Source organism: Phyllostomus discolor, chromosome 2 (assembly GCF_004126475.2).
Source record: "Phyllostomus discolor isolate MPI-MPIP mPhyDis1 chromosome 2, mPhyDis1.pri.v3, whole genome shotgun sequence".
Taxonomy (NCBI): Eukaryota; Metazoa; Chordata; class Mammalia; order Chiroptera; family Phyllostomidae; genus Phyllostomus; species Phyllostomus discolor.
Genome location: NC_040904.2, coordinates 85,856,687 through 85,880,565, shown reverse-complemented (window position 1 = coordinate 85,880,565; position 23,879 = coordinate 85,856,687). Strand labels below are relative to the sequence as shown.

Here is a 23,879-nt window from a genome sequence, read left to right as displayed (position 1 = left end):
TTGAAAATCATACAATGCAAAGGTTTATTTTAGAGGACCTTTTCACAAGGTTTAATACCCCTGAGGAATTTGTCTGTATTTCTAAACAGGTAGCACTAAAAATTATCAGTGAAGACTTATTTTGCCATTAGCTAACAATGAGACAAATAAGTGATAGATTTGGAGGCTTTTTTCTATCTCTTGCAGCTATTAAAGTGTAGAAAAAACTTAGAAGTGTTGTTATCAATGCTTCTTTGCCCTTTCTTCATGCTTGGGCATCTCTAAATATTTGCCCAGAATGGTCTGAGGCTGAACAGTGATGGGTTTAATACACTTGCTAGTTTTTCTCAATTTGCCTGAGGTAGACCCCTGACAAGCAGTTCCTGGTAAAGCTGGAAAGTAAATTAAGTTTGATTTTGGTCTCCTACTGACCTTCCACTCCTCAGCCTCCCTCGGACCTTTAGATGGCCCTTCCCTGACTAGTTTGGCTGGCTGCTCCTCACCGTGGCACAGCCCCAATCAAGGCTGACACCACCCCAGTTTCCTTCTGATACAAGCTAGGGATCACAATCTGCCTGACTTTCTGCTCCACTTCAAAATCCCCCTCTCTGTGTCCCCTTTTTGATGAGCTCTGCTCTGTATTAGAGGGTTGAAGAACTAAACTGAGATCAGAAGGTTAATGTAACACATTTTATTTTTCACAGTAATTTTCTGGATGTCCACTAACTTCTCTCCAACAGAACTAATGATCTCTTGCACTCCCTTTGCCCCTGACTTTGAATTTTTCTCTGTCATTCTGCCAATTACTCTGGCTTTCTCCTTTGTCTCTCCCTATTCTCTTAATCACCCAGTCTTAATGGCTAATACTTAATATATTTGGCATGTGATTCCCCTCTTCTCCTTACACCAATTCTTCCCTTGTCCAGGCTCAAGTTACCTTCATGGAAACGCTGCTGCCAAGCCTCACGTGGTCTCTCACCTTGAACCTTTCTTTTTTCTACTCCTTCATACACAGGGGTGGGCCAAAGTAGGCTTACAGTTGTGAGTACATGAGACAGTCTATTCTGTATTATTATTGACTAATTATTGTATTTTCCACACAAACCATTGTAAACCAACTTTTGCCTACCCCTGCGTACTTCCTCTAAATCAGTCTAAGCAGTGCTCTGTCACAATGCCATTCAAAACCCTCATGCATTCCCAATATGTCAGAGTGCAATAGATATTTAACCTAGTATCCCTGTTTCATCTCACAGATCTACATACCACTACATAATAAACAAAAGAGTCTACTCAATTTTTGTTCCTCCCTTCTCTGCCTTTATCTTTCTGTCCAGTCACTTATTCATTTGTCAGCTAATATTTATTTTCTGTGCAAGAGTTATAAAGGTGAAAGAAGCATAGTCCCTGCCTTCAATGAACTATCAAATTTTGATCACACCACACTTAACATTTAAGACTATATTAATGTAGAACTGCATATGATGCAAGCATAGTGACCACTGGTGGCTCACAGGTGCATGAGACTGGGAAGCTTCTAGCAGAAATTGACTCTGGATCTGGGTTTTGAAGACTAGGTAGGTGTTTGCTAGATGATAAAGTCGAGGTAGTAACAGCATATGGCTAGGCATGTAAGTGGTGTTTTACAGGAAGGATCTGGAAAACAGGACAGACTATGCTATGGTAAGTGCAGTAAGAGAATGAAGGTTGAGACAGAGTGCAGGACTGTGTCTACAGGGGACTCAAGAAATATTGGCCAGGAGTGGAGAGTGGTCTCAGAAATCTGAGGTGTCATCACAGAATTTTAATCGCAGCTATGACACAGCTGCATTGTGTTTTAGGAAGATACTTCTGACAGCAGCTTGGAGGACAGCTTGGAGTGAATAAAAAAAAGGGAATACTAGTTAGAAAATAGTCACAAAGATGCAGGACAGTGATGAAGAATGGTGGCATAATCTTAGGTAGTGTCAGAAGGCAGAAATTAGATAAACAAAAAGATTAAAGAATGGGATTCTCTAAGAATTCTTTACTGACTGAACAGGTGAAGAAGGAGTGACTAATTTGTCTTTCTCCAGATGAATTTATCAAACTTCTTTTCCTCAAATGTGCCCTGTGTCCTGTCCATTCAGCTACCTCCTTCTCTCCTCTGGAGTCACCCTGGGGCAGCGGTTCTCTGTGTGGTCCTCAGATCAGCAATGACAGAATCACCAGGGAATAGTGATTTTGCTGTAAGTGCAAAGTGCTGGGCTCCTCCCAGCAGCTAGTGGATGAGAAACTCAGGCAGGGGCAGCAATCTGTGCTCTGGCAAGTTCTTCAGGCAATGTTGATACTAGAGTTTGACACTTGCTGTCTCTGAGCACCTGAGCTTTTAGGGCTGCTCACCAAGTTCCAGTGGCACTTAGACCGCTTGCAATCTTGCACTGACAATTTCCTTCTGATACAAGTGTCTCATTTCTCTACTGAAGTAGCAAATTATCAAAACTATGTCTCAAACACTTCTATGTCCTTGCTGTGAAGCCCACCCAGTACTGCATACACTGTTCCTTCTCAAAAGCCACACCAAAAGCTCCCCATATGGCCAGTCACATGAAAACCATTTCCTTCAATAAAACCAAGGACTTTTCTCCCTGCCTAACTTTTTTGCCTGATACTCACAAACCTTCTGTTCTTTCTGAAGCCCATTTCCCAGTCTTTATTACCCATCTTCATGTTCTTTCCTATCTGCACTCCTGCACTTATACCAAGACAATTTATTTCCAATTGAGTATTTTTGAACAGACAAAATTCTTCCTTCACTTACAGGAATAATAGATGGATTTTCAATAAGCTGTACATGATGCAATCCTCTCAATTCTAGTTTTTAAATCAGGTTGAAATGATTTGCAAAGTTAAAGACAAAAACCACCTTTTATTGTTAAGGCAAGTAGAATTTCAGTTTTGTTCTTACATAAGGTTCCGCACTTTCTAGAACCAAAATAGAAATGTAGGTGGGTAAAACTCTCTGAAAGCTCAAGTGGAATTCATGTCCTTCCTCCAGAACAGATATAGAAGTTCAAGGTTATTCTACAACATATGGCAGTATTACAGATTTTGATGCATTTAAAAAATAATAAAATTCTTTCCTTCCTTTTCCAAAACAGATATCACTACCATATCCTAATGTAGTAATTAATAATGATCACTTCATAATACTGGCAATAGTACTTAATAATGAGCATTCAATGTATTATATAGTGTGCTATTTTAGATTTGTGATTTCACTTACTTTCCATAATGACACTATGAGTTGAGTATTAATATTATATTTTTCCCATTTTGAGATAAGAAAAGTGAGACCTAGAGTATTGAAACTACTCTTTTAGAAACACACAGTAATGGGCACTGCTGGGACAGGGTCCCCAGCGTGTCTGCCCTTAATCGTTAGGTTACCTCGGCACCAGCTCACAGGGAAGGGCACGACATTGGAGAAAAGGGTTCTAACCCAGTTCCTACAGCTAATTTATGGCAGGTTTCAGGGCCTCGCTTTACCACTCAGTGAAATAACTGAGTTAGACCAGAAGGTCAAGAAGTTTCCTTTTTAGTCTACTACTCTGTTTCAAATCTATGAAATAAAGGTAACCAAGACATCTTGGATTCCAACATCCTATTTAACTTATGCAATTGATTTCATAAATAAAATAAATCTCTTATTGAAATGGAAATCACTCATCTAGAAGACCCATCAGTCATAGCCTCTATTCATCTGTCATTCACTCAGAAAACCAGGTGGCATTTTGAACTCCTATAAAGTTCATGGCTGAGGACCAACAGCAGGGATAAGACTAAGTTAAAGATCTTGTCTTTAAGGAGCTTAACACCTAGCAGAATACAGAAAAATGCTAATAAATAATAAAGAGTGAAAAATATCACAAGGCATGTAAGCCTTCATTCCACAGGTCTTTTAATGAAGAAGAGATTATTAAATTGCTGTGGAGCAGGGGTGAGGATTGGAAGTTAAATCCAAAAATCATTAGTACTGGGACTTAAAAGACTAATAATCATTTGAATATTTTTTCCTAATGCATTAAAATTGCATAATTATATGTTGAGTTACTTACAGTGGATATCAAAGACTGCTTGTTCAGAATAAAGTGTTTTCTGGCCTGATGGTCCGTAATATGTCACAGAGCAGGTGAATGGCATTTGTATGTCAGCCTTGGTTGTCTTGTACTCCAGCGATGAAGTCATGGTATACAGCTGAGTTACTGGGTCCACTTCCTTTTTAAAAATTATGACCACCGCTGAAGAAAATATAGAACACTAATGACAGGATCTTTCATCAGAAAATCACAATTCCACAATTCTTAATGAAATGGCACAGTGCCTTTTTGTCCTTCCCCATGTGCTTAACAGGAGGGGAAAGTGACACGCGGTGAGGCAGGATGTCTTTTCAAAACCATGAATTACAGACAAGGACAGAATAGAATCCTGGAATCTAATTTCCCATTCACTTTAATTAACTCCTAAAACATGTCACATACAGAAGTAATTTTCTTTGCTCTTGATTCTTCTGCACAAGGGCTAAAATGGTTTTTTTCTTAAAATCACTTAATGATTTAATGGATATGTAAAGTAACAAAGCAGGGAGTCATAGATCAAAAGAGAGCAACACATTTAGATGCAGGATAGTTTAAGAAATTCCTAGATAAGAGAAAGTCAAAATAGGTCATCACAGGTGCATCGGTGCATCGCCTACTTCAGACCTACCTTCTTCCAGGGGCTGCAGCCCTTGTCCGCTCCGGTACCAGGTGATGTTGCCCTCAGGGTAACTGTCTTTTGAAATGCAGTCACCCAGCTGCAAAATAAAGAGGAAATGTTACAACCTCAGTTTCCTTGGTGACTATCAGTGCTGAAGCTCAAAATCCTCAGGGCATTTTAGTGTTATCCCAAAGGTTTCCTGCCCATTCATTTCCTAAGACTGACTAAGGACTGAGTAAATGCTCTCTTTTATAAGAACAATGTTTTACACTTAAAATTATGGTCTTGCTCATTTAAAATACACCACAGGTACTGCACCTGTTAATAAAACCATTCATGTAAAAACATTATCAAATTCATTTTGACATTAGTCATTTTTAACTTGAGCAGAATGACACAATCCCATGAACACTGGCTATGGCCCAGGTTCCCGGACCTGCATGTGCAGGAATCATTCACAGCGTCGCGGTGTGGCTGCCTCCACAGCTTCACACCACAGGCCTTCCAGACGCGACGTGGTCCCTACGCCCACCATGATCTACAGTGCCCACCACTTTCCTTGAAACGTGTCTTAACTTTAATACTTAGTGTTTTTAAACTAACATTATGTGGGAAAATTTAATCTGCTGCAAAAAATTCCAGACTTGTTTTCTCCCTCTACAATGAAAAACTGAAGTATCTTACCCAGTGACAATGGGATTATTGGGCAATGGATGTGCCAAAATATGGAACTCCAGATCTGTCCCTCCTTCATGACAACCTCCTTTCCAACTCCTGCTGGTGCGGTCTTTCAAATCTGATCTTCTCACACCTTTACTTCAACTTTTCAGCCATTTGTCAGTAGCATAAAGTAGCATAGTGAAGTCTAGTCCACATCCCCTACCTGACACATAAGGTCTATCATAATGCAGCTTCTCCTTACCTCTCCATATTTACATCTTCCTTCATTTTCTCGCCCACTGCCTTAGCACCCAAAGTTTCAGCCAGCAATACAAATTAGTCAATGTTTCTCGCAAATGTCATTGTCTTTCACATCATAGTACTTCAAATTGCTGGAAAAATTGACTCATCTTTCATGACTCCATTAAATAGTCAGTTCACTCAAACAGGAAAGACATTTCTCTTTTCACTCTCACTTCCCTCTGGTCCCTTCAGAAATGGCATCGCCTTCCCCCGCACCCCACAGTCCCTCACACAGACTTTCTGATTGGCACTTGCAACACTGTCAGCTACACCAAGGACGAAGTTTATCTTATTTGTCCTGGTGTCTGAGGTCGGGTGAAGGCATTTAATACTAGGCTAAGTAAAAGCAATCAATCAAAAACAAATGCTTACCTTTTTCAGCTGCTCTGTTTCAAGAAATGGTGCTTTGCTAACAATTTCAGGTTTAGAAGGTTGCTCTAAAGTTAAGTAGAGAAAGGTTTTAAGTGCATATGAAAGTATAGTAGGATGTTGTGATTTTGCTTATAAAAATAATTCATTTACTCAAAGTAGAAAATCAAGCAATAGCATATAGAATAGACTTTCTGTATAATATGTTAAGGAAGAAGTCTGGTCTATACCCTTTGAATATTTGCTACATTATGTTAAATATTTTAAATGCTTATAACCCCTTAGAAAAAAGGGATCAATAATGTTTTCTGGACATCTTATAAACAACAAATATGAATTTGATAGTGAAACAGGTCAATGTGCTAGATAGGATGCATTATCTCCGATTGATTACTATGTCCACTATCGATGCCTCTACTCCTCAGGTGCAGATTTAAATCCACTTGAACAGAATCACTGGAGCACTTGTTTCAAAGGCAGATTTCTGAGCCCTACCTGGCCACATGAACTGAAATCTCTGGGGGAGAAATTCTATAAATCTACATTTTAAACAAGTTCCATAGTGAATTTTGGGCACAATAAAGAGTCATCATTTGGACACAGTTTAAGAGTCATTTCTCCAAAGTCATGAGAAAATACAAAGTTAGTTAAGGGACATGAGGCCCAGGTTTCGACTGTATCCTAAACCTTATCTTTTAAGTGAAGTCACATTACAAAACTATAAATGTAGTGAAGTCTTTCAAGTTTGGAATCTGAAAGAATGAATAGAAACATTTTGAATATAGGAAATTCTGTAGGCATAAATTCTAATAGAGGTTTCAAGAAGAACTGATTAAAAATTTCAGCAACAAGGTATTATTTAAGCTTACTTTAGTTTATTGTACTCTGAGCTCCAACAATTAGTCTACAGAAGATGGATATTGCCTTATTGGCACTGACATCTGTGAGTCACATGGAGCAGAATTATTCTTTTCTTATATAAACAGAGAAATAAAATAACCAGCTATTCTTTCTTCTAGAGTCTTATTGTTTACCATCTCTAATACTTATAATTTTGATTACCAAACTAAACTAAATTGGCATAATTATTACTTGATTTGGAATTCAGTTATCAGACATGTTACCTACCCAGATCATTATAGAAAATGAAGATGAAGACAAAAAGTCTTTAGTGTAGCAAAATAAATATCACCAAGACTATATGCAAAATATCTAAACTTCTTCAGGTTAATATTGGGTTGATTTTCCTTTCGCAATTATGTTTTATATTATAAATAATAATAATAATAAAAAATCTGGGCCCTGGTCGGTGTGGCTCAGTGGATTGAGTGATGGACTATGAACCAAAGGGTCACCAGTTCGATTCCAAGTCAGGGCGCATGTCTGGGTTGCAGGCCAGGTCCCCAGTACAGAGCACCCAAGAGGCAACTGCACACTGATGCTTCTCTCCCTCTCTTAAAAAAAATAAATCTGCTTATATGTGGAACTCATGTGGTTTAATTATAAGAGGGTCTATTTTAACCACTGATTCTAGAAATATAATTCTCCTAATGTACTTTTCACAACAGTGATTATCAATTTCCTAAGTACATAGATTGGAAACAAAACATTAAAAAGGTAGAAAAATATAAAAAAGAAATATAGAAGACTAGAAAGGCAAGTTCTAATGACAGAGAAAACTACATTAACACAAACAAGAAGTCACATCTGACAGCCTGATTGCTAAAGATGTGACTGAAAAGTGAAAAAAACTGACAAAAACTCTAGTATAAGCAATAACTTCTGGGAAATATACGGTGGCCAGATTAAGCCTCCCCATACATCAGTAAGCCTTGATGGGATCACTATTTTAACTTAATGTCATTAATATTCATAATTACAACTCTGAGCTATTGTTAATACATAAATTCTGTTCAGAATTTATATTTTAATGCAAATGTAATACATTTGAAAGAGGGCTGCAACCCAACTACTCCAATATAATGAAAATTCCTGGGGCTTAAGTATGTCAGACAAAATCCGTTGAGAACTGAAATCAGTGATTCAGTAACACGGCTCTTTGAGCTGAAGGGAGGTGAGATATTAAATTTATTTATATGGCCAATCAGAGTCAAAATTAACAGTAGTATCAAAGTCTGGAATATATGGAGGGATTTTAAAAATCCTCTGAAAAAATGAAGGCTCTTAATACAATATGTGGGCAGGCCATTTGGCTAAGTTGTACTATGTTTTGTTTCACCAAAATCACCTATCTAACCAGTAGGGCACATACTTCCTCTTATGTGGAATGCATCTATTTCTCTCCAGTGCCTTGTAAACCCTGTGTGTTCTTATCAATGTACATAAGACCATAAACACTGGGCCTTGTATAAAGGACTAACTTCCATTAATATTTTTAAAAATTTATTCTTATTTCAATAAAACGAAGCTATAGCAAACCCAGGGAAACTTGATGAAAGAATGCTTAAAGCTTAGTCCTCTTCATACTGTTACTTGTCTTTGTATTTGGAAGGGAGAGTCACAGTGGGTATTGTGAAAGTAATGGTAATGCCTACTGCATTTATCTGAGTTATTTTCTCTTTAAAGTTTTGTTTAAAACCCTCTATGTTAACTATATATTCTGTGTGAATTTGCTCTTGTATTAGCTTGTAACAATCAATGAGTATTAGTTGGAGGACCATAAAAGGGGACACCTGTACTATTTTAACAAAATTGCATATTGATTCCAAAGTGTTTTAAAAACTTTACATGAATTATGTCTTAATATCATTCAAGGGTTCATAACCAAGTACAGAATTTAAAGATAAAGTCATGCCCCAAATTTATTTGCATTATTAAAATAATGTTGTCAAGGGTCTCACAGCCAAGTGAAGATGCAGCGATGAATGCAAAGCTGCTCTGTATCACCCACAAGGTACAGCGTTATTATCAAAACCACGCACAAGAGAGCTCGATCTGATGCGGGAGGAGAGCAAGGCAAGGCAGGCGCACTGCTGCACTGACTTGGGAGTGCTTCCCTCAGCATTTCGTCAGCACCTACCCCTCATAAATCCTGACGTAGTTTAAGTAAACCATTGTAAGCATGGAATTAGTTTATTTTCCTCATGAGACGGGAAGGGTAATTTTTTAATATTTAAAGAATCAAAATGAAATACACAATATAGGTCGCATTTGTTAAATAGGTCATTCTCTCCTTTCTTCATTAAAAAATATTTGAAAGTTGACTAACTTTCACTGGAAGTGGGGAGGAAGGATGCTCAGTGTGAAAGAACACTGAGACCAGAATCCACAAGCAAGCTCTAAAACAACTGTGTGAAGCAAACCAGCACCGCCCATCAGTGAGCAAAGAGCTAGCTGGTCCAGAGGCACACCATAGTCTCTATCATGGGGGGAGATTCTCTCAACTCCACAGACATCAGAGTATAAGAGGCTGGACAGATTAGCCTGGATTGGTGGTTTGTGAATGTGTTTTTAGAGGTGTAGCTTTTCTGCCCGCCCCTGTTTTACCCTGAACAAATTATCATGAAAAAACTTTGAAATATCGAGTATGTGGAATTCTAGCTAATCTAACAGAGGCAGCTCCTCACCTCCTCAGCTTTCTTCATTAGTTTCTCAAGAGGACTCTAGGAATGTAATGGGAAAACTGCCACCTAATTCAAAGAGTTTATTTTACTGATGAGGAGGGACTTATAGCCCCAGACTGGCGGAAGTGACCTGCCCAAGGTCAGCAATTATCAGCATATTAACAAAACTAGGTCTCCTGATAAGCAGCTCCGTGATTTTTCCATTACACCATTGAAAGCCACTTGGCAACCTGGGTACCCATTTGTCCTCTAACACCTTTGCACAATGACTGGAATAAATCTTTGGGAACTTTTAGAGGTCTATTCTTTTTAAATGGTATTATTAGCTTCAAATTTGCATTAAATGCAAAGAGTTTCATTTTGATGCCACTCAGCTGCCAAAAAAAAAATAACTGTATTAGTGATTTATTTTGATCTAGGCTGCTTTTTTGAAATGACTTGTTTCTGAGATACAGGTTAAAACTAAACAAAGAACCCCACATCAGAGGTAACAAAGTCATCAGTCAAGGATCCTGGGTTGAATAAATGCAATCTGACTTTGCCCGTGAGGAAGACACTTTGCAGCAAGCTGATCTTGGATTAGCTCACGTTAACCATACTCATTTCTGTGGTACACAGTGCACGTTGCTAGGTGATTGGACAGAAGGAAACAGAGGACTGATTGATGAGCCTAGTAACTCCTAAGTGACTGCAATATATACATGCACAAAATGAAAGCCTCCCCATCACAGCTGCTGTTTGCTTCATGAAAAGTGGCCCAAAGTAAATTCATTATTTTTAAGAAAGCAAAGCCCCTATATGCTTTTGCAAACATTTTCTTTGAGCTGTGCTGTTCATTTTATTAGACTTGGAGTGTCCCACGGTTTCTAGTATAAAACTCCATTTTCAAAAGTGTGTAATTTGTCTGTTTAAATTCTCCCTGGCCCAGAGCCTGGAATGCAAATTCTGTTCCTGAGAATCACTTTGTTTTCAACAGCATTCAAAATCGAGGGGGAGGCCGCTGACGGTATGGGGGTGAGTTTGTGTCCCAATCAGAGAAGTCCTCTGTGCTCCACAGCAGCTTGCGGCCTTTATCTAATGAGACCAACTGCATTTTTTTTATATGGCATTTTTTTAAGAAGAGTATAGTCTGAACATTGTCACAAATGGGACAACCTGAATTTTCTCAACTTTCTTGTATACCACCTTGAGATTTGGTCATTTTAACCCAGTGAAAAGAACCCTGACAATGCCCATTGTTACACATGACCTTTAGAGTGCCGGCACTTCATCTCAGTCCCTACTGTGGTGTGTTCTTGATATGTGCTTGTATTTAATACATGATGGCCTAACTTAAAAATTTTGGTTGCTCTCTTTAGAAAGTGTCCCTAGCAGTGCACCATCCATCTTCCGAATGATCAGAGTGAAAGAAAACAAAAGAAAGAAAGAAAAAAAAGGGACATTGCCAAATGCAGGATGCAGATTATTTGGGATGTTTAACAGAAGGGGCATGGCTTATAAACACTTGGTATTTGGTTTGATTCCTAAAATAATTGAGATGAGTGGATGGTTTCTGGAAAGTGCTCTCTAAGCTGAAAGGTCATCACCTGAAACATGTAAAAAGCGTTCACAAGTTTCTTTTGGACAACAAGGGTTTCCTCTCACAGTATAAAGCATCTTTGAGCCCATGTCCGGAGCCCACAGGAATTTAGAAGTCCATATGGATACGTAGGAGGCAGCCCCCCTTAGCTGCCTCGGCTGTTAACAGGAAAAATGGAACAATCCTGGCTTCTTGCTGCAGTAGCGAGGCCTCAGGGCTTCTTTCTTCTGCATTCGTTTTAATCATTTCTAGGGGCTGTCAAGTCATCGGAAAGCAGAGGGACAAACTAAAGCGGGACCTTCTTCCCTAATCAAAGACTGGCATTCTGAAACTTGTGAGACTATTTTCTCCCAGTATTTTCTAAAATATTATGATGTGACAGAGGTGGGGCTTTTTATTTGAATATTAAAAGATGATCTGATTAGAACTTCTCCAGTCACTCATTTGCATAGAGCTATCTGCACAGTAGCTTTAACTACATGTCATTGTTAGGCAAAGTGGCCTTGCCATGAAGACTGCAGTGGTTGCTGCACGTTTCTTCTATGCTCTTCTCTTCTTTCAGCCCTGCTCTATGCTTTCCCCCTTTCTGTTGTGCACACACACATTCAGGATTATGGTAAACTCTGTCATTTCAGGATGATTTTATAAACCAAGTGAACACTTTGAAGAAATAAAATCAGCAAGCATTTAAGGTCAGGATATATGTGTGGGAGGGTTTATACATTTTTAAAGCTTAGATCTGGAAATCGCAAGAGAGTTTGGATTTGCCTGTACCGTATGGTTTTCATACATTAAAATTCAATTTTATATGGCCTGCTTAACACATATGTATGTTTGCATGACATGGATGATTATGTGTATACACGGGGATCTATGCACACATCACAGAACATTTGTTGTACATGTCAGTGAAAGTTAAAGATCATATGCCAATTTTCACTTAGTTCTTCATATCACAGGAAATTTTACCTGACAAAAGATAAGAGAATATTCTTTTATTCCCACACTGCAAAAGTCCTATTTGAATTTCGGGGTTTTTAGTTATCCTCACTGACTGCATGCACGAGAATGAAGATCGCTAGAAATCCTCTTACATAGATGTCTGCCATTCGGACACTACAGAGGGTTCAGTCTTCTTTCTCAAGAACACGTTCTAGGACCAGCCAGCAATCCCACTTAGCGGTCACACCACAGACTACTTACTGAACACCTTGACTATCGTCGGTGCTTCAAACACATTGTCCTCAGTCACTAGCATGCACACAAATCTCTTCTCATCGCTGATCCTCGCATTACTGATAGACAATGTGTAGTTTTCTGAGAGGCTCAGTCTGTCTTTGTACTCTGGAACGTCGTCGTAATGCACACTCTTCTTTGTAGAGGACCTGAAGGCAATAAATACTGGGGAGCCATCGGGCTTTTCCTAAAAGTTAAAATAATAATACGCCTTAAAAACAAGCATATTCAGATGTTTCAGAGTCACATCTAGAATAATAAAACTTCCTTGGCCATATTCTTCCACCAGTATTTATAGTTGTGGCCAAGAAGAATAATTTGGATACAAGTCTCGCATAAATCTCTGGGTACTGAATTACACTTCCTAAGAGGAGCTTTAAGTTCTTTTCCAGGTATCAGCTTAAATATCTGCAAAGGAAAGAGCAAAGCTCTAGGAATCTGAGCTTTTCCTGCACCGGGAGGGCAGAATTAGTGACTGCTTTAGAAGTGACAAGAGGTGGCCTTGTGTCCAATATAAAGGAACAAACAGATGTAAGCAAATACACAAATGTTCAAGTGATATTCAGCTAACCATCACAGCAAGCGTGCACGTGAGCTGCAAGAATTCATTGTGGGCAATTCTCTTTCGCATATTCCTCACTTGAATCCACATACTTTAACTGTCCATACCTTTCAGTTTCTGCCAAAACTGACACAGCTGACCTTTACACATAACACAGTTTAATGGTTCTTCATGGAAAAGCAGTATTTGCCCTTGTGAAACACTCATGTCCATTTAGCCAGGGAATAAGATTAATCACTAAAATCCATAGTTTTGTTACTTGAGTCATAAAACTTAGCTCAGAGGGCTTTCATATAAAAGCTTATTATCAGAATAAAATATAATGTGGGCATACACAGCTATGCCAAAAGCACTTGGACATATAATTCATTTCTACTCCTGCTCCTATAAGAACATTCTTTCCTATTAAGGCATTTCATTTAAAATAGGAGAAATCTGTCTTCTATTTCCCTCACAAGACCTTTGAAGAAAAAAACATGGTAAAATATTTTAAAGTACATGGCCAATTTCAAGGTATTATATTCTAGAAATTATTATGATTTGTTACTGTTCTGGACTAGATATTCATGTTCCCACCAAATCCATGTCAAAGTCCTAGCCCCCAGTGTGCTAGTACTGGGCAGTGGAGCCTTTGCAAGTAATTAGGTTTAGATGAGGCCACCGCAATGGCACCCTCATGATGGGATTTGCCCTTTATAAGGGGGGTAAGAGACATAGTGGTGTCTTTCTCTCCATGAGAGCACAAAGAAGAGGGGATACGAGCACATAGCAGAAGGTCAGCAGGTCAGCTGTCCACAGTTCAGGAGGAGTACCCCCACCAAGAGTGCAATGTGCCAGCCAGCACTTTCATTTTGGACTTCTAAGCCCCCAGAACTGTGAGAAATAAATGTGTTGTACAAGTTCATGTTTACGGTATTTTGTTATAGGGGCCCACACTAGTACAAGTACTAAGCTAATATTGGACTTCACAAGTTTTAGTTGGTTGAATATATGAATACATCACTAATATTCTCCTTAAATCTTTTAATTTTGTCACAGGTTTATGATGAAAATCCTTGCCCTAAATCATTACTTATTAAGAGAAATATGTTAGGCCAGTAACCTTAAATTTGTTTGTTCATTCACTTATGCAATAAAGAACAGTTATTAAGTTTTGAGTACTTAACTATATACCAGGTACTTTCTTTAGGCTTTCCAGGCATTAATTGATTTAATACTCATAACAACCCTGTATGTTAGAGTTAAGATATTAGTGCCATTTACAGAGCAGACAATGGAGACAGAGGTTGGTTAAATAACTTGTCCAAAGGCCCAGCTACTTAATGCACCCCAGCAAAGCAAGACTGGAGCCCAGCAGTCTGGCTCAGTGATGACCACTGTGTACCACTCTCTATAGCCATTAGAGGCTACGTCCATACCAGGCACTGAGGCAGATACTGGTGAAGAGGTGGCAGGAGTGGGGTACAGGGGGTGCACAGGGAACTGGGATCTCCATTCCCTGGGAGACTACTGCACAGTAGGGAAAAAGATGATCCACCTTTCCTCAATGTTTACTCTCTCACTCTTTTCAAACCTCCCATTTGTCTTTCAGGTTATATTAAATTAGAGCTTGTAGACTATGTCTGCAAATTAACAGTTTTTAGAGCACATGGTACATCAAATGTATCTCATCAGCTTATCACTGAAGCTTTTTCCTTAATGAACAATCTGAAGATTGCCAATACTGCTTGTTTCCACTACCATTGTGCCCGTTCAGTTCAGGTGAAAGTTAATCCCTGGGTTATTCTCAGAAAAGTCTGCGATCACAGAAGCTTCCATGCCATCTGTGTTCTATTTATTTTGGCAGCCAATTTGAATCAATAAGTGAATTAGGCGGTCGTTTCCAGACTGCAGGAATTTTAGGGGAAGGGGTAGACTTTGTCCTCATAGGCCATAACTTCACATGTCCACTTTTACAGGGAACCAGAAATAGTCTGTGAGCAGCATAACAGGAGGTGAGCATGGAGAAGTGCTGGGTTGCCTTTCACATTCCCCTCACACACAATGAGCTTCGAGCGTTGCAGCCCACAGCCATAACAGATTTCATTTTTCATGTCAACTATCACCTGCCAAGCATTCTGTGAGTATACTGATATGAGTTACTTCACGTAACCCTCATTACACTGTAAGAAGATTATTCTTATCATTTCATGTTACTGATGAGAAAATGGGGAGTAATTCTCTGTCCAGGAGCCTGCAGTGAGTGCAGGAGAACATGCTGATCTGACTTGAGAATGCATATGTTAAAAGAATGTGTTATTTCACCCTTCAGCTGCAGCCATAAGCACATTTCCCAAAGTGTATTCTTTAGAATGTTTGTTTTTGCAGATATTCGAGGGAAAAAATTTGTGTGGTTAAATAAAACCAAGAAATGAATCAAAGTCAGATAATTCATAATGTGCCTCAACACATGAAATGCTATAAAAAACGTTGCAATAAAGGTACTTCAAAAATTACTTGATCATTAAACCCTTTTCCTACTCAAACATCTTTTAATATTTCAAGGAGCCATTCTGCTCAGGGGACCATGTCAACCTTAAGCTTGCAGACTACCATGGGTCTCATGTGAGGCAGCACTGGGAAATCATGCCTCAGAGACACCTCGTGTTGGCTTCAGTAATTAAATTGAGGCAATTTGTCAGTTGATGTCACTTGACCGTTTCACCTCCACCTGCCTGGGTATCCACCTACCATTTCCAGACCCATCTGTACCTTGATACTCAAGAAAATATGATTTTGTTATCTGCAACAAATGGATAAAATAAACAACATTAAATGTAGAAAGGACTGACACATCAACACACCCCGAGACTAAATCATCAGGGATAACCTATAATGCTGAGATCAACGGGCAGGGAACCTTTGGGCACATCAGCCACTGTGCGTCCAGCCTTTGCAACAGCCACACCAAGCAGAACACCAGCAGGGCTGCCACTAAGCCTTGTCCTATTCCCACTCATTTCACTCTGGACCCCTGATCTTCTTCTGCCTCAAACACTTCATGTTGAATTTTTCAGACTAATATGATCTAAGAATCAGGTGTTTATCAGCTTTATTTTAAAATAGTATTTGTTGTGTAAGACTTAGGAATTATTCTTCTGACATAATCAACACATGAATTCTACATGCCTACATTTGTACCACTGTTGAACATTGCCATTACGTTAATTTGAAATTCACATTCACTCAGGGGAGGAATTTTATTTCAATAACTACAGGCAATTAAATAAATCCAAGGTAGGTCACACTTACATATTTCCATTTGCCAAACATGAGGTTCTGAGGTACATCGAGTCGGCAAGGCATGATAATGGTATCTCCATATGCTGAATTTACAGTATATAATCCAAGGCCTTAGAAAGAAGGGGGGAAATGACAGAGAAGATTTTAAGTGTTTTCTTGAGGTAACAAAGTACAGTAGTCCCCCTCGCCCACAAGGTATGCATTCCAAGACCTCCAGTAGATGCCTGAAACCACAAATAGTAATAATCTCTAAATATATTATGTTTTTTCCTATATATACAAGATATGGCAAAAGTAGGTTTGCAGTTACTCATATGGAAAATAATATAACAATTATTCAACAGTAATACAAGAATAAACTCTGCTTTGTGTACTCACAACTATAAACCTACTTTGGCCCCACCCTGTATATACCTATAGTAATGTTTAATTTATAGATTAGGCACAATAACAGATTAACAACAATAACTAATAATAAAATAGAATAGGGCAGGATAGCACAAGATTTCATCACACTACTCAGAATGGTGCTCATTTGAACTTATGAATTGTTTACTTCTGGAATTTTCCCTTTAATACCTTCTGATCTCGGTTAAAGCAAAGCCTTGGATAAGGGGCAAAGGGGTGGGAGGGAGCGTCTACTACAAATAACTGTAGTTTAAGAAGCATATCTTAACAGAGGTTATTTACTATAATTTTATCTGAAATGACATACTAAAAGCGTGAAGCTAGAACATATTTACTATTTAAATATCATCAGCTATTATTTGGCTACTAAGCCTTTGGATGTTACACAATTCAAATTTAAACCCCCATCCCCCACAATTTTACCCGGGAATGCATAAGAGTGTGTTCCTAAAGAATACAGTGACGTGTGAGGGTGTATTAACTCCGTATTTCACAGGAAAAACATTCACCGTATTTCACAGAGGTCTGGAACTAGACAAAGATCAACATGTGTTACGTTATCAGAACTAATGTAAAATGTAGTTGTCTTTTTCACCTGAAATGTCATATTTATCTTCTGGAAACTTTTTTTTTAAGTGTAAAAACTAAGAGCTAATAATACATATAAGACCACACTAAATTTTAATTATAAGGGGAAATAAGCATGAAAATGCCTTCTTTTATAATAGCATTGGTTAAAACACTAGTTTAGTTTTAATTGTACATAAACTATTATCACAATAAGAATTTGTTGTATGAAAATTCTTCACAAAGTATTTACAAAGAGATTATCCTGAATTTTTGGTAGACAATCTAACTTACACTATAATTTACAACTAAAACCCTGAAAATGTCTTAGTCCTATTTGATTCTTCATTGAGAAAATGATGTAAATAATACAAAATTAAATGATAAAAGAAAATTCCAGTTTTTGCATATGTATGTATCTGACTATTCAAATCCATATATATTAATGAAGTTTTAAAAAACTCAGACATTTAACTGGTCATGAGAACTTAGAAAACACCTCTGATTTTTTAATTTCATATTGTTTACTGTAATCTTTAAAATTAGGTACTTTTATAATTAAAACACCTGTATGTCATAACTGGATTAGATATATAGTAAAGGGGCTTAAGTACAGAAGAAAATGATATTTCGTCCACCAGGTGGTGCTAAAGTGCAAAGCTAAGGCATGTGCAACACACAAATAAGACCACCTTATGACTTCATGAAGAAACAAGACATGGGTCAATACCATATTTCATTATTTACCCATCAATCACAATGCACACAAAATTTCATATTGGAATAAAAAATCATTAACCTTCATAAATAAAAATAGGTAATAAAATTCCTATTTTAAATCTCTGTCAGTTGAAGAAGCTACTTGTCTCAAAAGCAATTTTGCCTCCTGTGAACAAAATCATTACAAATTTTATGTATTTATGTCACATAACAACTAGTTTCCAGCATTTTAACATTTTAAAACTAAAGAACACAAATATATTGTGTGACAATGTGGTTTTCACTTGGTATTGAAGACAAGAGGTTTATTAAAATTGTTTGTTGTATGTTCAGTGTTATTATAAAAAACTACCTCATTAATTTTTAACTTGTTTAGTCTTCCCCATGTTGTAGCTTTAATTCCTTTTAACCTAAGAGCATAGAAAACTTTAAGCTTCTAAATAAAGAGATGATGTCTTTGGCCTTATTAAGATAAAATTTGTAAGGGTTTGGACATATGTTTGCAGACATGCAAACTAACTGGAGTTAAGAAATTGCTTAAATTGCTTTATTTTACATTATAGTACTCATTTTCTATAATACTTTGGCTTCTATATATGCAACTTCTATAATGTATTTTAAGATCTATTCGTGTACTACACAGGGGCAGGTAGCCAAGCCAAGGAAACCATTTGGGGATATAATTTATTTTTAAGTATATAGCAAGATACTTGAACACCTAATAACTCTAAGATAATCTGGATCTATACCTTAGGTCACAGTAGGACATGCACCTTTAATTATCTCTTATCATTATAAAAGCATACTTATTTTTGACGACAGATGATGCTCCAAAGAAGTAAAAACAACTTACAGAGATTAGGTACCAATAGGTAAAATCCTTTGCCAGTATACAGAGAAATAAGAAAATTCCTTTCCCCTAAATTTAGTGCTTTTCTATTTCTTTCAAACCATTTAGCTTTTATCTTCCCTAGAGAACTTTAATGTGCTCTCTCTATATATACACACCAAATTTTATAATAAATTTTAAAGCTCTATGAATTTCAAGTCCATAATGTCTCAGTGATGAAAGTGAAATTACAATGGGGAAGGGACCATTTAAGTTTAGTCTCCGCAACCTCAGGGGCAGCTCGTGGCATTGAATGGGCATCTAATAAGATGGTTTCTCATTTGAACATCATGTCATCCTCTCCATTTTGGTTATCAGATAACTTCTGAAAATCAGGAGGGAGTTGATGACACTGGGATTTTGAGAATTCTTACCACATATTGTCCTTAATGAATAGAAAACATGGATTCGTGCTTGGATGGCACTCTATTTTTTGAAGAGAAACAATACAAAGCAAACATTTTTGTAAGAGTTTTTGTGTGAAACTAGAGGAGAAAACATTGCTCCCTCTCTCTCAGGAGAAACTAAGGATTATCTGTGCTCTGTAGTTCGTAAAGGGTACTATGAAATGCCTTTTGCTTACTTGTGATGACCACAATAACTTAAGGGTAATTTAAAGCTAAGATAACTTTCAATTATTTAAATGTTCATGGTTGGGTCTTTTAATGACAGCTTGACATCCAAAATTAGCCTGGACAGGACCCTTCGGAGCATAACGAACATAAGGGAAATAGGACATGTGACAAGAAGGAAGCCAGTAGGTAACAGGCCAGCAGTTAGTTACAGGCAGAAGCACTGGTGCAGAGACTTAGGGCAGACTGAATGATAATTAGCTGGACAGATTTAGGGCCACAATCATGATGAGTTTAAAATAATTTTCCAGTTTGTTATAATCATCAACCTTCCTCCTCTAGACTCACTCCCAGCTTCACCTGAGAGGAGTAAATGCTTGCACCTGGGGTCGAGCGGATCTCTCTAACTCCCAAGGGATGGAGTGGCCACAAAGACAACTGTGATGTGGCGCTGAATCGGCATCCTGATTTTCTAAAGGCGTCTCAGTCTTTTGAGTGAAGTGCCGGTGAGACTCAAAGCACCCATCAACACAAATGATTCTATTTATACTTTTCATAGAAGAGATTTCCTCTTCGAACTGCTAAGTCTGAATTAAATTTGGCTTACTAGAATTCCCCTGCACTTTTCTCCCTGTAATATTAGTTGGTTAAATTATTCATGGTTTTGTAGCCTAGAGATTATTGGACACTATTGCAAATATATTAGTAGAATGCCTATGATGTCCTTCCTCAAAGAGGTTAAATATAAAAAGTAGAAGAAATGTGTGTGTGCACAAGCACATGCACTTCTAATGTGGTACATGTTATATCTATGTGTACATGCATATGCCATAAGATAGTTTAAAGTGGTCTAGAACGTTTTTGTGTTAAGTATGTTCTGTACATTTAAGGTATTGTTATATATTATCAATACTACTGTTCTTATCAAAATGTCCTGGCATAAAATAAAATAGAAAAACATGTTAGATTTGAGATGTATATACTTATTTAAGTATTTTTATGAAGACTTATTAACTAAAGATTAAGAACAATAGAACTGGAGAGGCTATATAGGAGAATGTAGGCAAAATGCATGGGAAAATCACAGCATAGGGAAAATCTCTTGACCAAATAATTCTGACATGTAGACTCTCAGGCAAGTGGTCACAAAATACAAGGTAGTCATGGTTGTGCATTTTGTACAGCAAATAATTTAAAGAGACACTGAAAATGAACTCTGGTAAAAAACTAAAGTTAGGTGAATGCTTTTTATTTCAAACTGAAATAATAAAATATAATAATATTGACCACATTGGTGAGAAATACTTTTTCCATAAAATTTAATTCTTAAGGATTATCAAGTTCCAAGTAATCATTCTTTTTGCATTGTTAACATAGACTTTTGAGTTGAGGTGACTTAAGATTCAGAATCTACTACCACATTTCAAGCAGAAGATCATCAAAGAGTATAGAGAATAGAATAATAATTAAAGAGAATCTATTTTTACATGGTATAATTGATCATGGCTAATTATTTTTATTGCATTGATATTTTAATAGCATCATCAGTCTTAAAAGCATTTTTTTTAGCTCTGCAGTCCTGTTAGGTGTCATAGAGGGGTTACTCACAATTACAATTGGCTCAGAGCTTATAAGAAATAACTCCCAGTTCTATGGAAATTTTAGAGAATTTTATTTGTGCAAATGAACTGTTGGGGATGAAGTAGGTAGAAGTTACTTTCTTGTAACTTTAATGTCCCTATATACTTTATTAATAAATTCAGATGTGTACAACTCTAACTCAAACATGTACATATTTTGTAACATTGCTTTCTAGCAGTGTTTCTCAACCTCATCACTGCTGACATTTGGGCTGAATAAATTTTTATCATGGAAGGCTGTCCTGTGTGTGAGTAGCAGCATTCCCATCTTTGCCCATGAGATGCCAATAACACCCTCCCCCACTTATGACAACAGGAGAATCTCCTGACGTGACAAAGGTCCCTGGGAAAAAAGTTACCCCCAAGCTCTCCTCTAGCTGAGAACCACTCCACTGGTTCAGACCTTCAGTCAGACTTCTTTCATTCAACACGACTGGTTTCCAATAAAGGGATTTTGTTACAAACTAGAATCTTAGTGCAGGACTAAGTTATGTTCAGTAGGACTGGATGTGAATGAAAGAATGGAGCCAGAAAGAGCACATAATAATGCTTTGTTATTATCAAATTCAAATTGGTTTTCCTCACAAAACATCTTACATTAAACTACACAGGGGCAGTCATTGATTCCCAACTTGAGGAATTTGAGATTCAATTTCTTTACAGAAATGTCAAGAAACATTCTGTCTAATAAGTTTAACTCATGTGCCACAAACAAACACAAATTATACACACTATATGTACTTTCTAAACTATACATATGACATTTTATTTAATAAGATAATACATCATAGTTCTGATAGAAGGTGAAGTAGACAGCTTTAAAGTATCTTCCAAACCTGTGGTTTTATGATTCAATGACACAAAGTCATCTCATGACTCTTCCCATGCTTATTTGCATTAAATATGAGTTTAAGTTTTTTTGTGAAGGTCATGTGATATAAAACCAGTAAGACCATGTGTGTGCACTTTGTGCATTACAAGGGCCTGTAATTCCCAAGTGATTTAGAACAGATGCAGATGGGAGAAGACATCTGAGAGAATCCAATGTCATTTATCTCATTATTTCGAGAACTGAGAAAAGAGTTTTTCTCCTCTCGTTTCCTTTTACAATTTCCTGTCAATAAACTTGGGGAGCTGGAGGTCAAGTTGTGTCCTTGCTGAATCTGAAGCAGGGAACATTTGTTTAACATTTACTTTCTACACTGCCTTTCAAAGGGTCATATATTGTAAAGTAGGTATGATTGTATAATCCCTACAAGAAAATTAGTAATTATTCCCTTCTCTTTTTCCCATCAGTTCCTACAATTCTGTAAGTGCATTACATGATATCTTTAGATACAATGGTGAGGCCATTGTGGAATAACATTTAAAGGGAAAAGGACCATCTTATTACATTATAAAATACTGCTGGTACACAGAAAATATATTTTAGGATATGTGCTCTTTACTCCATTAGAAATTTGGTATATTATAATGCTCAAACTATTCAAATTTTTTAAAGTATAGGTTAATGTAATAATCCATACTGTATTTTAAAAAGGAGATTTATAAAAAACAATACAAATTTTAAAATAGAGTATCAGTGTTTGCACTGCTGTGCTGAAAACTATCTTCTCAATTCACCATTTCCCCATAGCTCATTATACAATAAGCATGGGATGATCTATGAGGCTGGGTGAGTCATAATTCTTCCCAATTAGTTTAGGCTTTGCCCCCCTCTCCTTCATTTTATCATTGTTCCTTATGTTCTGGCTGAGTTTTTATACATTCTTTAAGGCCTATCTCAAAATCATTTGTTTACACATTCAATCATACATCATCTATTTACTGAGCATCTACTTCAGACACATTGCTAGGTGTGCTTTGTGGGGAAAACATATACAAAGAACACTGAGGCCTATTCCTTAAGGAATATGATGGAATACAAAAGCTCTGCTAAATAGATTATCTAAGTGTTGTGGGAATGCAGAGAAAGGAGTTCCAACAATGAACAAGCTTGAAGATACTGGTAAAGGCTTCTTGGAAGAAATTTCATTTACCTTGACCACTAAATAAAGGTTTCTGTAGATGGAGAGAGAACTACTCCTTCAGCAGAAAGTCATACACAGCACCATGTAGAGGCACTGATACTTGGTCTCCTCTTTTAAAGCAAATTCCATTTCTTTAATTACAGGAATTTCTACATAGTGAATATTTGGTCTTCAAATGGGATATGTCCTAAGACTGGCAGTTTTTCCAAATTCATAAATGCAAGTGAAAGCTGCCTAATAAAGTGCAATAATAAACTGTTAGCTTTCTTTACTCTCACCTTCAGCACTAGTATTTGTATTCCTTTTGGGGCTACTTTAAAGCAAAAATTCTATTTAAAAATTACTTCAAAGCAACAGAATTGATTTAAGTTGTAGATGCTTATTTTTATTTTTGAGAGATGCCTCATAAATTATAAATCAGCAAATGTGTAGCTTCTCCTGCACTTGTTAGAATTTAACTTGGGGTCCATAATGAACTCCAGGGCATCTGTGATTCCTCTAAACCAACGTATAAAAGCCCAAAACTATAGCATAAAAACATTTATTTTATGCAGAGAGAATTCAAAGTTTCCATCAGATTGTCAAAGAGAACATTACATAAAAAATAAAATATTTAAGGTTCCTTCTAATTTGAACAGAACTTGTGGAAGCACAGTGGGATGGTATCCATCTGATGTTAAAAGCCTAATGCCCTATGATCCAGTCCTTCTACCACTGGGAATCTGTCCCACAAACGTTTTTGTACAAGTACACAATTTGTAC

General features: G+C 37.2%; 1 protein-coding gene across 3 annotated transcripts in view; it reads right to left on the bottom strand.

The window, feature by feature from the left end:
- The window catches only part of ALCAM (activated leukocyte cell adhesion molecule), a 201,032-nt gene that overhangs the window by 43,383 nt on the left and 133,770 nt on the right, over nt 1-23,879 (bottom strand). For all 3 annotated transcript variants that reach the window (XM_028503317.2, XM_036018033.1, XM_028503316.2), the window contains exons 2-6: nt 16,301-16,401; nt 12,415-12,634; nt 6,052-6,116; nt 4,726-4,813; nt 4,077-4,259 (exon numbers count right to left, since the gene is read on the bottom strand). In XM_028503317.2, coding sequence (XP_028359118.1) covers nt 4,077-4,259; nt 4,726-4,813; nt 6,052-6,116; nt 12,415-12,634; nt 16,301-16,401 — 657 coding nt within the window. The remainder of the gene's footprint in view (nt 1-4,076; nt 4,260-4,725; nt 4,814-6,051; nt 6,117-12,414; nt 12,635-16,300; nt 16,402-23,879) is intronic.